The sequence below is a fragment of the Egretta garzetta genome, unplaced genomic scaffold, assembly GCF_000687185.1.
Source record: "Egretta garzetta isolate BGI_Z169 unplaced genomic scaffold, ASM68718v1 scaffold112, whole genome shotgun sequence".
Classification (NCBI taxonomy): Eukaryota; Metazoa; Chordata; class Aves; order Pelecaniformes; family Ardeidae; genus Egretta; species Egretta garzetta.
The window spans coordinates 1,658,816-1,673,009 of record NW_009258884.1 but is presented as its reverse complement, the minus strand read 5'-3'; the positions used below and the strand labels follow the sequence as shown (position 1 = coordinate 1,673,009).

Sequence of the window (14,194 nt, the reverse complement as noted above, 5' to 3'; positions counted from 1 at the left end):
AGAGGAACGTGCGGCTGCGGGGTTTCAAGGCTGAGCTTTGCGCTCAGGGACCCGGCGCTGATTTCGGGAGTGAGTGCAAGCGAGGCAGCGCTAAACAAAAATCTTGCTGCAGGGATGGATTGCCACGTCCCGCGTGGCCTTGGAAACACAAGGAAACCATCCTCGGGGCTGCAGCTGCAGTTAAATTGCACGCAGCGCAATCTTAGATGCAGTTGTTTTTCCACTAATGGGTATCTTTAATTATTTTAGCCAGATTTCACCAGTAAATTAAATCTTTAATACTGTTGAAGGTAGTAAGGATCGAGTCCTGTACTGAAAATGAATTGATATGATCAAGTCTAAATGCTTAAATATTAAATGAGGTTGTGAAGTGATAGCAACCATGTCGCTAAAAGGGCATGCTCGGCAGCAGACATCATAAAAATGAAGTTATCCCTGTCCTTTCCTCCCATTTCTTCTGTGATGCCCTGTTCTTCTTCCCAACAAACTCTAAACAGACCAACCAGTTAATTGATTCAGTTCAAAAATCAGCCTTTCCCTTCCTTACGGATGCCAATTTAAATTTTTCTTCTTTAAGAGCCATCATTTTTCACAAAAACTGTAGGAACATAATAAACTTCAGATCTCTGGCTCTCTCAGATAAGGCTGAAATAAACATAAAAACATTAAACATTAGAAAAAAAGAATCCCCCTTTTAACTGTGAGGGTGGTCAAACACGGCGACAGGTTGCCCAGAGGGGTCGTGAAGTTTTCATATTTGGAGTTTTTCAGGACGCTGCCCTGAGCAACCAGCAGTGGTTGGCCCTGTCATGTGCAGGGGAGAGTCTCCAGAGCCCTTCCAACCCCAGCTATTCTGTGCCTCTGCAGTTTTGCTGGACTGTAAAAAAAAACCAAGGCAGTTGACATCAAAGGAAAATGAGAAGGGTCAGGGCCCAGGTTCAGGGGCTAGGGCAGGGCTCAGGGTCAGGAGTCACGTAAACAAAAGCGTCATAAATCTACGTCCTGGTCTCCTTAGCTTTTATCATTTATTCAGGAATGCAAGTACAATTAAGTGGCTTGGGTTATTTGTCTTAAAACCCACTCAGGAATGTAAGCAAGAATATGGAAGCGTCCCCTGGCTAACAATACCCTTCAAAAATGCATCGACTATGGTCCTATAAATATCCAGGATAAAATACCAACCTCGATGGTTTTTAACCCTCCAATTTTCAGGAAGAATTTGTATACAGAAAGATGAACGGCTTTCCAGCAATGGACTTATAACTCCTAGACACCAGAGAAATACTTGCTTAATAATCCAGGAGCTATGACCAAGATGCTTGCGTGTCAAATGAGAAGGGACCGAGCTTTCATTTACATGACTGATTTAACATTTCCTTGTTTGTCAAGTTCCACAATAGCAAGTTCTTTCAAGATTCGTATTCTTGAGTCAGTGGCTTTCATATTCATCTTGTTCATCTGCGAAACGCTCAATGCTGTTCTGTAAGACAGAAGCAAACTACTTAGCAAAACCAGGTTATCAAACATCAGGTCTGGCAGAAAAAGGCTAAAAAGTGCACGCTGTTTAATGAATGATTTTCGTGAGTGCTCTGTAACTGTCACGCTTATTCAGATTGTCATCGGTTTTTCTGTGCTACCTCAAATTGAGAACAGTCATTTCCTAATCCAGCATTAGGTTTAAAGAGACAGAATTCCCAAGTTAAAAGTTTCCTCATTTTTAATATCAGCCTGCAAGAAATCCACAGCACACATCCCAGACAGGGTCAGGGTGCGGGCAGGCCGGAGGGGTCGGTGTGGGGAGGGCAGGGGTCACAGGGGTCATGGTTCAGCATTAGGGATTTGCTTGTCCAGTCTGGATGCAGATTCCAAAAGCTAAAAGGTTTGGCAGCATGACTGCATCAGCAAAATTTTCCTGAATAGACCCAGTTTTGGACATCTGTGCAGTGAAACCAAAGTGAAGAAACCTGTTTCCAAAGAACCTGGTGTTCAGTTTTGAAAATTATGGAATCACACAAACCATTTTTATACAAATTAACTTAGAGGGGTTTGTCTGATGGCCTGACACTTTGGGGTATGTACCTAACCAAGAAGAGTGTAACGGTTAAAATCAAATTATGAAGTTGTAATATAGCAGCAAACGGTTAACTAGCTGGTTTTGTTTCATTTGAAAAGGCTGAACTTTGTTACGGCTTATAAAATTTTTACTAATGAATGGCTTTAAGTCTTACCTGTTCTTATTTACAATGAAGTGGTTAAATAGCTCCCTGTACAAGTTGTTCAAGTCTGCTAGTTTAACAGTACTTCTGATACTCCTTGGTACAGTCATAAGTGTTTCCTCAGTCAATGGTTTGAATTGCGATACTAAAAAATTGGAAATAGAAGATATTTGGTTCTTCAGAAATCAGGCCAAAGATAGAAAATACTTTCATTACTTTTTAAGAAGCCCCCCCTAAATGGGTCTAAAGGAAGATTTTCCAGCAGGAGGAAGGAGAGATGGAAGATGCTCCCTCCAAACTATCACTGTATCTGCAGACCCAGGGAAAAGTCACTTCATTTGAGATCTGATGGGGATTAATAAATTTGGTCTGTCAGTGACTAGGTTTTTTTCTTTTTTTTTTTTTTTTTTTTTTTAAGAACTAGGAAAATTCCTTTCTATTAGTAGGGATAAATGGATTCAAGAGCTACTTCTATGGTAAGACTAGTACATCATTTCTTCAGACCATAAACACAACACTATCCGCTTCAATACCATCAAAAGCAAGAAAAACTCCCAGAAACCTGAGAACTATATGCGGAATATAACTAAGGGCACACTTGCTTGTATTAAAGTCTAAATTCTTCACATAAAAGCAGTAGTTCCTAGCACTTGAGAGTAAAAATTGTGAATTTACTGTGCATCATAGGCTCTCTATTTTTTAAATAAAAGAGCTCAAAAACCATACCTAGGTCCCAGCCTATTACTACTTAGTGTGAGATTTGCCCCTGTTGTACTAGGGGTAAAACAGCCCTGATTTGTCAGCTGAAGTTATTTACAATATCTGCTTTTTTCAAAAAACCAAAAAAACTGAAAACCCAAACCAAACCAGCAGGAAGATTTTTCTTTCAACACTTACCTTCAGTTGAGCCAGGGACTGTAGATCCTGAAGAAAATGGCTAAAAATAAACAAGCAACAATGTCAGGATTTGTTGGAATTTTGTTTAGAAATCATTTTTTACGATTTCATTTCTGCATGAGCAATTACATTTTACCATTGGATAACCAAGGATCTTGCAGCTGCTGAAGTCAACAACAAAATCTTAGACATTAAACAAACCCTGCGTTCAAATAAAAATAAGTTTAAAACGGATACAGAAAGATTTATTTTCAAGTCAGATGAGCCTCTTCAGCTTTCTCCTTTGCATTCCAGCATGGATCGAGCTGAAGGCACATGCAGCGAAGGAAGAAGATGGCTTTGCTATTCTCAAGCAACCTTCAGGGGCTGACAGTTCTGACAAGCTGAAGAAAGCTGTACCTAACTCTCCTCAGCCAGAAACACAGCTCTGACAAAAAAATCCCAAGGCCTCTGTGACATATTTCCATTCTTTCTGCCTTTCAGAGAACATTTTCGAAACACACTCAATGACAACATAGAGACTGATACCAACTGAACTGGCTCAGTAGCTGTAGGATATAGCTGCATTTTGCACTGGGCCTGGTTTATGCCAGCTGTATCTTCAGCGCTTTAGAATTAAATAATGGAAAGACAGAAATTAAAGAGCATTTATCAAGGTAGGAGAAGATATTTGCAAACGAAGCGTGAATGAGGCTGCAAGATACTGGGCGATTTCCACGCAAACCAACTGTGGCAGTAAAGGGACAGAAAGCGAGGCATCCTTTGACAGAAGAGTAGTGGGCAGTGAGAAGACATGTAGAAAAAGATAAGGTCAATAAGATAATTATTTACACTCTACTAACCTTCTTTAATATTTTGCTTTTAATATGAGACCCAGACCAAATCTTTGCAGATAATTATATTAGAAGTTTCTGCTTGAGTAGCTATGGGAGAATATATGACTTTTTAACATATATTAGTTTACATCTATGTTCTGCTGCATTACACTTAGAATATACTTATTGTTACTCATATTCAAAAATTTATTTGCTATTTTCCAGGAAATTAAATTTCTCTTCATTTTTATATACATTGGTTTGAATCAATTACATTCTTCACTCCCACCCAAAGGCTTCTTACATAATGCGTTAACAGAACAATAGGATCGACAAAAGCAATCAACTGCCAGCGCTGAACAGAAACATGAAGATATCCCAATTAAAAAATAAGGGGAACAAAGTCTTCCATCAAAGCAATTTTTTTCCTTCGTGGACAATTTAATTGGAACAAATCATAAGCTCAATCAGTATACAATAAAAATTAAAGGGTTTGTGAGAAACTTTAGTCCCATTTCTGAAAAATGCTGTTCATTTGAGAGGTATTAAGTGACAAAACCAGCCCTTCTGACTTCAGTTGAGCTACTCAGGATTAGTGGTTTCTGGAATACTGCGGCCCAATTACCTCTTCCACTAGTGATTCCATTTCTTTAACAGTTTGGCAGGTTAACTGCTGTGCTGCAGTCTGTTCTTCTTCTGACAGAGGCAAGCGCTAGAAAAAATACAAACAGAGAACTCTGATACTTTCAGTTCCTAGGGTGACGATATTTACAGAAGAGCTCAATGTTTGTGTAGCCCTTTTCTCATGGAAAGGAATAGTAGACTCCTACTTTGCTTCAAATGAAAGCAAACTTACAAGCTGAATATTTCTGAAAATTCAACCATAATATTCCTTTAGCATCAATACTAGAAATGATTCAGCGGAAAGAAGATAAAATATTCAATAAAAAGAAGTATTGCACTTAAGGGCTTACATTTCTCCATAACAGTTTACTCAATCTTTGGTTTAGGAAATACAAAAAATATACAAAAATCTTTATCTAAAAAGTCTAAACATAACTCAAGAGACAAGAGTCTTTCACTTCAACAAAATCCAAATCTGAAATTATTCTTAGCAGCATATCCTTGAAACACAGGGAGAGAAAATATTTTTTCTGTGACATATAACTACTGTATTTCAAATCACTCTCCAGAACATTTTATCTATAAAGACTTACAAATAACTTGTCTAGAGCTGTTGACAGATTAAACACAAGCTCGGGGCACTGTCATTAGAACACTAAAGTGAGAGCGCAGATCTGGGAATGTGTTTTAGTCCCAACAGTTCTGCCGTTGCCACTAGACTATCAATGAGCTTTTTGGATCTAAATCACCTTATTTGTAAAGGGACAAAATTAAGGCTTTCATAACCTCTTCAAAATTGTAATGAAGCAGTGTCTGAAGACCACTTATGGAAATGTGTTGTTCATTGTTGGGTTTTTTTAATAGATAGATGGATACAGAGAAAAACTCATTTCTTTGCACTACCAGCAATTCCACCATATTTGTAATAATGTGTTGGTTTTAACTTACTCATCTTAGACAGTGAAAACACAATTGCCATTTAAAAGCTTTTTTGCCTTTTAAAATTGGTTTCACTTTCTAATTTCTTTAAGGTAGCTACTTTTAAAAAAGTCAGTATAGAACCGGCACACAGCAGTGCACAGAGGCATCAATTTCTATGAAACTATTCAAAAGTGTGTCACTATTCACACTATCATGGTCTTACTTCAACTCCAAACCTGAATACACTAGCTTAACTGCTGAGTGATGAATCAGGCTTGTGATTTACAAAAAGACCTCCAATCTTGCAAATGTTTCTTCTGGTAAGCGTTCTTCTTACCTTCTAAGAGTCTTCTATGAGTCTGCACGTATAAGAGTTTCCAGTGGAACTGCTCACATCTACGTAAAAGTTACACAACTACGTGTTCACTTACAGGAGTGAGACCCGAGTGATTGAAATGAAAATACTACCTCAAGATCAGTATGTTGCTGTAATGTCTGAACCATCTTCATTGTGTTCTCCAGAGCAGCACAGATGCCCTTCATGGATTCTCTCTGCTCTATGGAAACTTTTTCCAGCTGCGTACATAACGCTTTATAACGAGATTTCACCACTGAGAGTTCTTCCAAGAGAGCAACTGGATTTTCCTATGTAGAAATTAAAAGTACATTTAAACTATTTTAAGAAGAGAAAACTAATGTGGCCACATACCAATTAAAAATGTCAGCGTTAGAGCCACTAAAATACAACATGAAAAGTTTACAATGAAAAGTGTAGCTGTGAGCACGTTTCATCTATACATTTTTCATAAGCAAAAATGATAAGTGTTAATAAAACAGCACAACTTCATGTTTCCACAACAAATACAGGAGGATGAATTTCTTGTGGTGGTGAATTTTAATGCTTTTTGCATTGGAATAAATTAGGGACTTCTAACTAAAAAGATTATTTTCCCACTATATGTCACAATATACATGGAGACAAGGACTTATTTATAAAACCCTTTGCGTGATGCCATTTGTTGTTTTCCTTTCATCTCTCCCCCAAATCTGAATTTAATCATTGCTTATTAGTAAGTTCATTTTTGATCTCAGAGCAAGGTTATGTTTTAGCTCAGACTGGAACCCGTCTCGTAAATTTAGGTGTTAACACTACTACTCATTTCTCAAAGCAAAACATGGGAGAATTTCATTATGACAAGAAATCAGGGAAGTTTTGTTGGTTTCTGCACTGAATTAACATTAGGCCAGTTATCTTTATATATGATGCAAGAAATACTTTGATAATAACAATAAACAACAATGAAATAACAATCAATAACAATCAACAACTAGATCAAAGACGAGCCATATATATTTTAGGATTAAAGAAAATTACCCATTTATTACCAACTTTATGCAAAATGCAATAAAATCTATTCGTTTAATCTGAAAATACTACCTCTGCTGCTGGATTATCAGGAAGACTTTTCATTATTTCAAACTCCAGTCTGTGTTGAATATAATCCAGATCAGATTCTGCCTTCTGGAACTAAAATATTTAATGTCAGCCACAGTATATTAAAAAACAAAAATTGCAGACAAAACCCAACCGTTCGCCTTTCCTGTATTTCAGGAAAGCAGAAGCCAGATGCCTCCATTTGAAAGGCTCATCTACTATAAAATTAAGTTTCTATTCCTCCAATGCATTCCATTAGCTAAGGTTTGCCAATTACGCTGACACGCTTCTAGCCTGAAAGATAGAAAGCAATAAACTTTCAGACTTAACATAACCGTTTTCCTCTCACGTGTAGGAATTACGTGCGTGTGTACACACACACTTTATTCATTTTACGCTCTTTCCATTTGTCTAAGCCAAATTACCCAGTTGTTCTCTTCGCATCTTGCCGTTTGAGAGCTCAAATTAGTGAAATCAGGGCAAAACGTGCACAGGAATTTGACAGCAGCTGTCCCAACTGGGAGTTTGCACGGATGATCAAGGAATTCAGAGCAACTTCAGACTGCCAGCCAATATCTGTAACTGACCCCAGAGAAGAACATCGGATTTGTGTCTGTGTGAGGAAGCGCCCTCTCAATAAACAAGAACTTCTAAAAAAGGAATGTGATGTGATTACTGTTCCGGGCAAGTGTGTCCTGCTGGTGCATGAGCCAAAGCAGAAAGTGGACCTAACAAAATATCTCGAAACCCAAGCATTTAGATTTGATTTTTCATTTGATGAATCTTCTTCTAATGAAATGGTATACAGGTTCACTGCTAGACCTCTCGTAGAGACCATCTTTGAGGGTGGGAAGGCGACATGCTTTGCATATGGCCAGACAGGCAGTGGCAAGATGCATACAATGGGTGGAGACTTCTCTGGGAGAGCACAGAATGCCTCGAAGGGCATATATGCTTTTGCGTCACAAGATGTCTTCCTCCTCCTAAACCAGCCCAGGTACAGGAGTCAGGACCTGGAAGTATATGTGACTTTCTTTGAAATTTTTCATGCAGCTCCCCAAAGTGCATGGGAACATTTCCGTCTCCCCCTATATTATCTTCCATCTCCCTTGCAATGCCAAACCTCTCAAGATGAAGTTTTTTAGTACACCAAAGAGTTAAGTTACATCAATAGAAAAGAACATGCATCTTTTAAAAACTGATCTTCACTTGTTGCAGGAGATGTTTGATTTTTTTTTCCCCCCCTGAGATATTAACATATTTTCCACCAATTTTTAAAGCTTTTTCTTGGCTAGTTGCTTTTCTTTTCAAACATTAAAAGTTCTGTTAGCAAAACTGCAGTACGCAGTTATTTACTCAGCAGAGATTATGAATAAGTGTTCAGGATCCAAGCATATCAACAAAGATTTTATTATTAATTACATTAGGAATGCATTCTCTCAGATGGTTGTAAAACCCATAATACATTTTATTATTCTCCAACAAAGCAGACTGACAAATAGATAATAAAATTGATGACATCACATTTCTTTCCTTGGGATAAATAAGCCACCAGAGAATTATCTAATTGCCTTATAAAACAGTCTGCTGATAGCATTATTACTTAATTAATTTTAGTCTGCAATTTTAATATCTATTAAGGACTCCTGCTTTAAAGAAAGGCAGTTTTCCCTGTTGACAAACAACTCATGAATTTTTTAACGTAATCATTTGGTTATTTTACAATCACAGAAGAGACAATGACAAAAGCAAGTTAAAAATGCTTGTAACTTACTTAACTTGGCTTTCACTATTTATATTGAGATACAACTTTTTAAAGGATCAAAATAAGGCTATATTTGTTAACTCTATGCCACAGTACTAACTGTCAGTGCTGGAATGGCAGCTAAGGTGACAAACTTTGTCACTGAGTCTTTGGCCGTAGCCTGCAGTCAGGCCTGGATACAAAAAGATGTTTGTGCTTTAAACATCAGCCTTGGGATCCACCTTCAGAACTGCCATTAATACCTTAGAGGATCTATAACTTCAGACAGCCTGAAGGAAGAGTGTTTGATACAAGGTATTCTGCAAATAAAATCCCCTTTCCGGTGTAGTGAAAATCTATGATCTTTCATATATATATATATGCACACAACTTCAGCAAATTTTCAAGTAATAGGTTAAGAAAAGGAAAATAAATCTAGTAAAGACCTTGAGCTTCTATAAATCAAAGGGAAAGCTTTCACCCGTTACTCCCATAACTTACCATCTGCCCAACAAAACTCCTTTCCACATCTACCCCAGAAACCAGTCATGATAAAATGAGAGAATAAAATACTTTTTATTACACTATGCATTTTTAAAGAGTTCATGAGGGATTCTTCCTAACTGATCAATCGTTTCTCTTCTCCTCCACTAGTGAACATTTTTAGGTTTTCATTTCTAGAGGCAGGCACCCCAAAAAGATCATTTTTTGCTTTTCCCCAACTCCTCCATTTGATTATTGATTTTTGGGAAAGCAGACAATTAATACGGGTGTCTTTCAAAAATATCCATGAAGCTCTGTTCCTGAAATATTTACGATTGATAATCTGAGATTTACAGATGGCAGTAAGCCACTAATACCATGCTACTACTATGATTCAAGACATTAAAAATTGTATGTGAAGCTGAATGCTTATCCATCATGTAGCTATAATTTTAAGATTTGTGCTTAATGAAAATGTTAACATGGTTCAGTATCACTGCTTTCTCCTGAAAGTATGCTAACTCTAAAAGAAACAAAGTTTATTATCAGCGATTTCAAAGCATGTTTATAAGCACTGCCATGTATTCCTCCATTATGATCCATTTTTTTCTTTGTTTTATAAATATTTATTTCTTCCTTCACGTTATAGGTTAGGACCATTCGTGTGATGAGTACTGTACAACAATCACACAGAAAATGCAGTTTGTGAAACGCAAACTTGTAATTTACTCACAGGCTTAGAAGAAAGTGTTAGAAGCTGTGAGGCCAGACTCAAGCCATTGCTGCGCGCTCTGCTTTCAGATGCTTTGACAATACTATTGCACTGCTAGCTGTAAAGTACAGTAGTGCAATAAAGTCAGAGCATTCGTTAGCAGCAAGAATTCTCTACAAGTAATCAATACACTCAAAATATGTATCAGAAAACATAGGTCGAGTCAGATAGTGGTTTCTGTGGATCATGGAGAATTTGATTAGGTTAATGTTGACCGAGTCCTAATACAGACACACAAGAACTCACATATTCAAGACATTATTATTCATAATCCCTGTCATTCCACTGACCAAGGGGGGAGGGGGGGGGGTGAAGAGGAGAAAAACACCCAGCAAAATGCTCAACAGATCTGTCAGAAATTCAATTTCAAACCTTTTGGTGCTCTTAATTGGAAACTACATTTCCAAATGTATTTACTTCTTAGATTTGCCTCACAGCAAGCAAAGAATCTAAACTGCTATCAGACAGATGTTCTTAAACTGCATTACAGGGTACATTTTCTGGACACTTGAGTTTATTCTTCTTATTTGCAGGTATTGGATCACTTTAAAAGGCACTGAAACGCAGACTCATTTCCCAACATTGTAGACATACATTACCACTGGGCTTACCACATGGATCTTAGAGCACCATCAAAATGGGGGTTTATATCATAAATCTCAATAAATGTGTTTCTTTTCAACAAAAACAGTAACTTCATATAAAAAGTTGGAGAACTCCCAGGGTCTGAAGGCGCCAAGATTCTTAACAGCTAAATGCAAAGAAACAGCAGAGTGGAGCGGAGCGAGATGGATGATTGCTGATGCACACAGAGCAACAACCTGAGTCAACTCCACACCTGTAATGTTTCCCTGGAACACACTGTAGGAAATAACAATGCTATACAGTGTTCTTTCCTCTTTGTAGGGCACTTCTTTCTAAGGAAGCACACACACAAGAGTTGATGGTATGGGTCATTAAAAAGTCAGTCATTAAAAAACACTTCTCCTTGGCAAATAACTAGAAGATGAGTGAAAAAAAAAATTAGTGGCAATCCCATTTTACAGTTGTTTTTCAAATCACCTTCTGGTCTCAGAGACACAATAGTGACTTTTGACTTGTGACTATAGTAATAGTAGGAATAGCGAGAAACGTAGACAGTATTGCTGGCCAATGCCCTTTTAACATTGCACTGCTTTTTGTGCATCATCACTAGTAGTACAACATAAAAAGGGCACTGGACAGACACCACTCAAAGAAAAAAAGTAGGTCCACTATACCGAAAATACGGTGACAGAAGCTAACTAAATTGCTCTGAATGAAGCACTCTCAGCTGATCGGACAGTTTAGCTATTTGTTATCAAATTTTACTAAACGGATGTCCGCAAAATGTCCTTCAGTGCAGACTGCTGAAGTGCATACTGGAAGGCACTAGCTCGGTACGTGAAGTCCTGAGCGTGGAAGGTTAATGAAACGGTTGTTGTTCAGAAGGATACATTTATCACCAGCAACGACCATGTCCTGTATTTTCATTAGAGGCCTGACCCTGTTGAAGCTGTGGGAAAGGTCTCCAGTCCCAGCTGACGTCAGTGACTTGTGCAGCACAGTCTCAGGTGCCCAAGTCCTAAGCTACAGCACCCACTAGTCTTACTTGTATTGTTAATAAGTCATCTTATTTCAAAAGTCATCTTTTGCATCACGAATCTCATATTGTAGGTGTTATGGTTCGTTCAGCTCTTCTTGTTATTCTACTTAAAGCAATAGCCTCAAATAACCATCGATTACCTGCTATTTTCATACACATTGTTCTTTTTAAGCTCCTACAAATTAGTTTATCCCTGGTTCCATGAGACTAAAATGAAGCTTTCCATGAAATGCAGGTCAAAACCTCTGGGGAAATAAGAAGTGTTATTGTATCACACTTCTGTGGAGAGAGCTGACTTCACAGGAAATCCAGGAAGAAGAAACAATGAGCAGAAGGAAAAGCAAGAGACACAAGGCTGCAATATGTGAGACATAGTTGCCAATGTACATACTCTGATTAACATACACAATGACAGAGAAAGCTATTGCACTTTTGAATGAGGTTTGGATATAGGAAATTAAGAAGTGAAATTGTTTGAGGTGTATTTAAGAGATCACCCTTTTCTTAAAAAATAAAAAAAGAAACAGGTGAAGATGCAAAGGCCTTGGGCCACCCAGCTGTTTTAACGGAAGGCGGCGGCCAGGCACACCATCTTCCATCTTCTGCTAGAAGAAATTAACAGAAGAATCGAACAGAAAAATGTAAGACTAACAGGGTGAAATCAAAATCAATTCAGTTTTCAAAAGGAGTACCCAAATTATTTGGGGTAATTAGAACGGGGTCAAAGACCAAACTGTAATCTCAAAACCTTTGGAAGTTTTTACGCACTATCTGTGCAAATAATTGACCCAAACGAGCTCTCCCCCATGAAATTACTTGTGCAATGATCATTTTGGTGTATTCATAAAGTAGATTATAAGACAGTGACCCATTACTGTCTTCTTCTACTACCACATACAACAGCCCCTGTTAACTTTTGGGGGGACAGAATACCTCTCTGACTATTTACACGTTATTTTACATTAAATTTATCACATTAAAATGAGAATCACTTGAAAGTAAGACTTTCAATAAAACACAGACATAAACCATAACATTAAACAAATAAATAAATATCAACATCTAACCTAGGTATCCCTAAACAGATTTCTAAATTATTATTTCTAAACTAGGCTTAAAAAAAAATACTACTAACAAAAGATATGGCAAGATCAAGCTTACTCTATGGGCAAGGCAGAGGTTTTGAATTTGAAATTAGAACAACTTCAGAGCTCTGACAAGAATGTAGTATGTCACTGAATTAAAATACTGTACATTATTACCACTCTAAGTATTTGGTATGACTGCAGTTCAGTAGCTAAAGGAGAGGAAAAATAACCCCACTTCCTCAAAAGCATGGTTTATTCAAAGAAAAAACCAAAACACACCACCTTGTTTTTAAAGTGCAGTAAACCCGAGAATTAGGTAGGATAGCTTGAATTCTCTGATCTTTCAACTAATGCAGGTATTTTGGCATTTATTCAAATTGTTACTTTATATTTTGTAACAGAAATAGTACTATGACTTAAAATATTCACTCATAAGTGTCTTACTATTGCCATGACGTGCAGGTCACTCACTGAGGTGACAAAAGCACTTTAGCAGAACAAGCAAATGTTCAGACAACTTTCAGCCAGTTGTTTCTTTCCTGACAACAAACACTTACTTGCCCCCTGTTCCTAATGCTTTAAGGCGCTGGTGCTGGAGAAAAGTGACTGAAGGAGCAATAACGTAAGCAAAAATAAACGAAATAAGTTTAAACATGGAGCATTAAGCAAGCCCACCAATTTTGTGTATTAAAGTGAAAGCCTAGCACTCATTAGGTTAAGGGATAATGTGGATATACAGTATTCCCCCCACCATGTTCTCCCAGTGTTCCTCCTATTCTTACTTTCTCTAAATATTCCATTTTGGTGATGTTACTGTGCATAGATAAGAACTAGGAGACTATTAAAACTCATTTTCACTTATTTCTTAATTAGAACTTGAAACCAAGATTGCCAGAGAAGAAAGAAACCAAAGAGAAATCTATTGTATTATTTGTCTCTCTATTGGATAATGTACCTTTTTTCTCCGTGACACTTTATCGATTAAGTTACCTAACACTGCTGCTAGGACAATTAAAATCACAAAAAACTTCCGGAAGTTTCCAAGCAAAACCCAAAGGAGCAGTGTATTTTGGAGAACTACTTCAGTGCAAGCGTTTTCATTTATGTAAGGATTTAGGGATAGAAATATTATCTATTAAGCATTTGGATCAAATATTTCCAAAGCATTTTAACTTAAAAAAAAAAAAAAAAGTGTAAACAAGTTTACATTATATAGAAGCAAAAATGAAGATCAAGATTTGAAGGATGCCACAGGGAACCTGGCTGTTTACAGAGACAGTTTTCCAGTGCCTCTCAATATGTGAAAGCACAGCATAGCCTTTTTTTTTTTTTTCTTTTTTTTTTTTCTTTCTTTTTTTGCTTTTCCGTGAGCGGGGCAGGCAGAAAGGCGCCTATCACAGAGGCTAGCTCCGTCTTGCCTTCGGGGGCTGGCCCGGGGAGCGCTGAAACGAAGTTAAACGCCGTGAAGAACTACTCGAACGGCTGAAGGAAAAGCCGCCCCCTCCTCAGGACTGGCGATAGCCGAGACCCCGCGAAGAAAGCAGGACCGAGAGGGCCGCTGCACCCCTCCTAAGG

The 14,194-nt window shown here is 37.7% G+C and overlaps 1 protein-coding gene across 3 annotated transcripts; it reads right to left on the bottom strand.

Moving 5' to 3' along the window:
- Window positions 1-854: 854 nt before the first annotated feature.
- SKA2 (spindle and kinetochore associated complex subunit 2) lies at window positions 855-13,898 on the bottom strand. 3 transcript variants are annotated; one of them, XM_009633940.2, is made up of 7 exons: window positions 13,827-13,898; window positions 6,912-7,001; window positions 5,942-6,118; window positions 4,554-4,640; window positions 3,114-3,153; window positions 2,229-2,361; window positions 857-1,480 (listed from the first exon to the last, which is right to left on the bottom strand). In XM_009633940.2, exons 2-7 carry the CDS (start codon window positions 6,942-6,944, stop codon window positions 1,354-1,356), a joined length of 597 nt encoding a protein of 198 aa, XP_009632235.1. In that variant the 5' UTR covers window positions 6,945-7,001; window positions 13,827-13,898; the 3' UTR covers window positions 857-1,353. The 3 variants fall into 3 exon arrangements, with proteins under 3 accessions (XP_035745481.1, XP_009632235.1, XP_035745482.1); XM_035889589.1 differs by lacking the exon at window positions 13,827-13,898 and adding an exon at window positions 7,334-7,434; XM_035889588.1 differs by lacking the exons at window positions 4,554-4,640; window positions 13,827-13,898 and having other exon boundaries at window positions 855-1,480; window positions 6,912-7,404.
- Window positions 13,899-14,194: the final 296 nt, after the last annotated feature.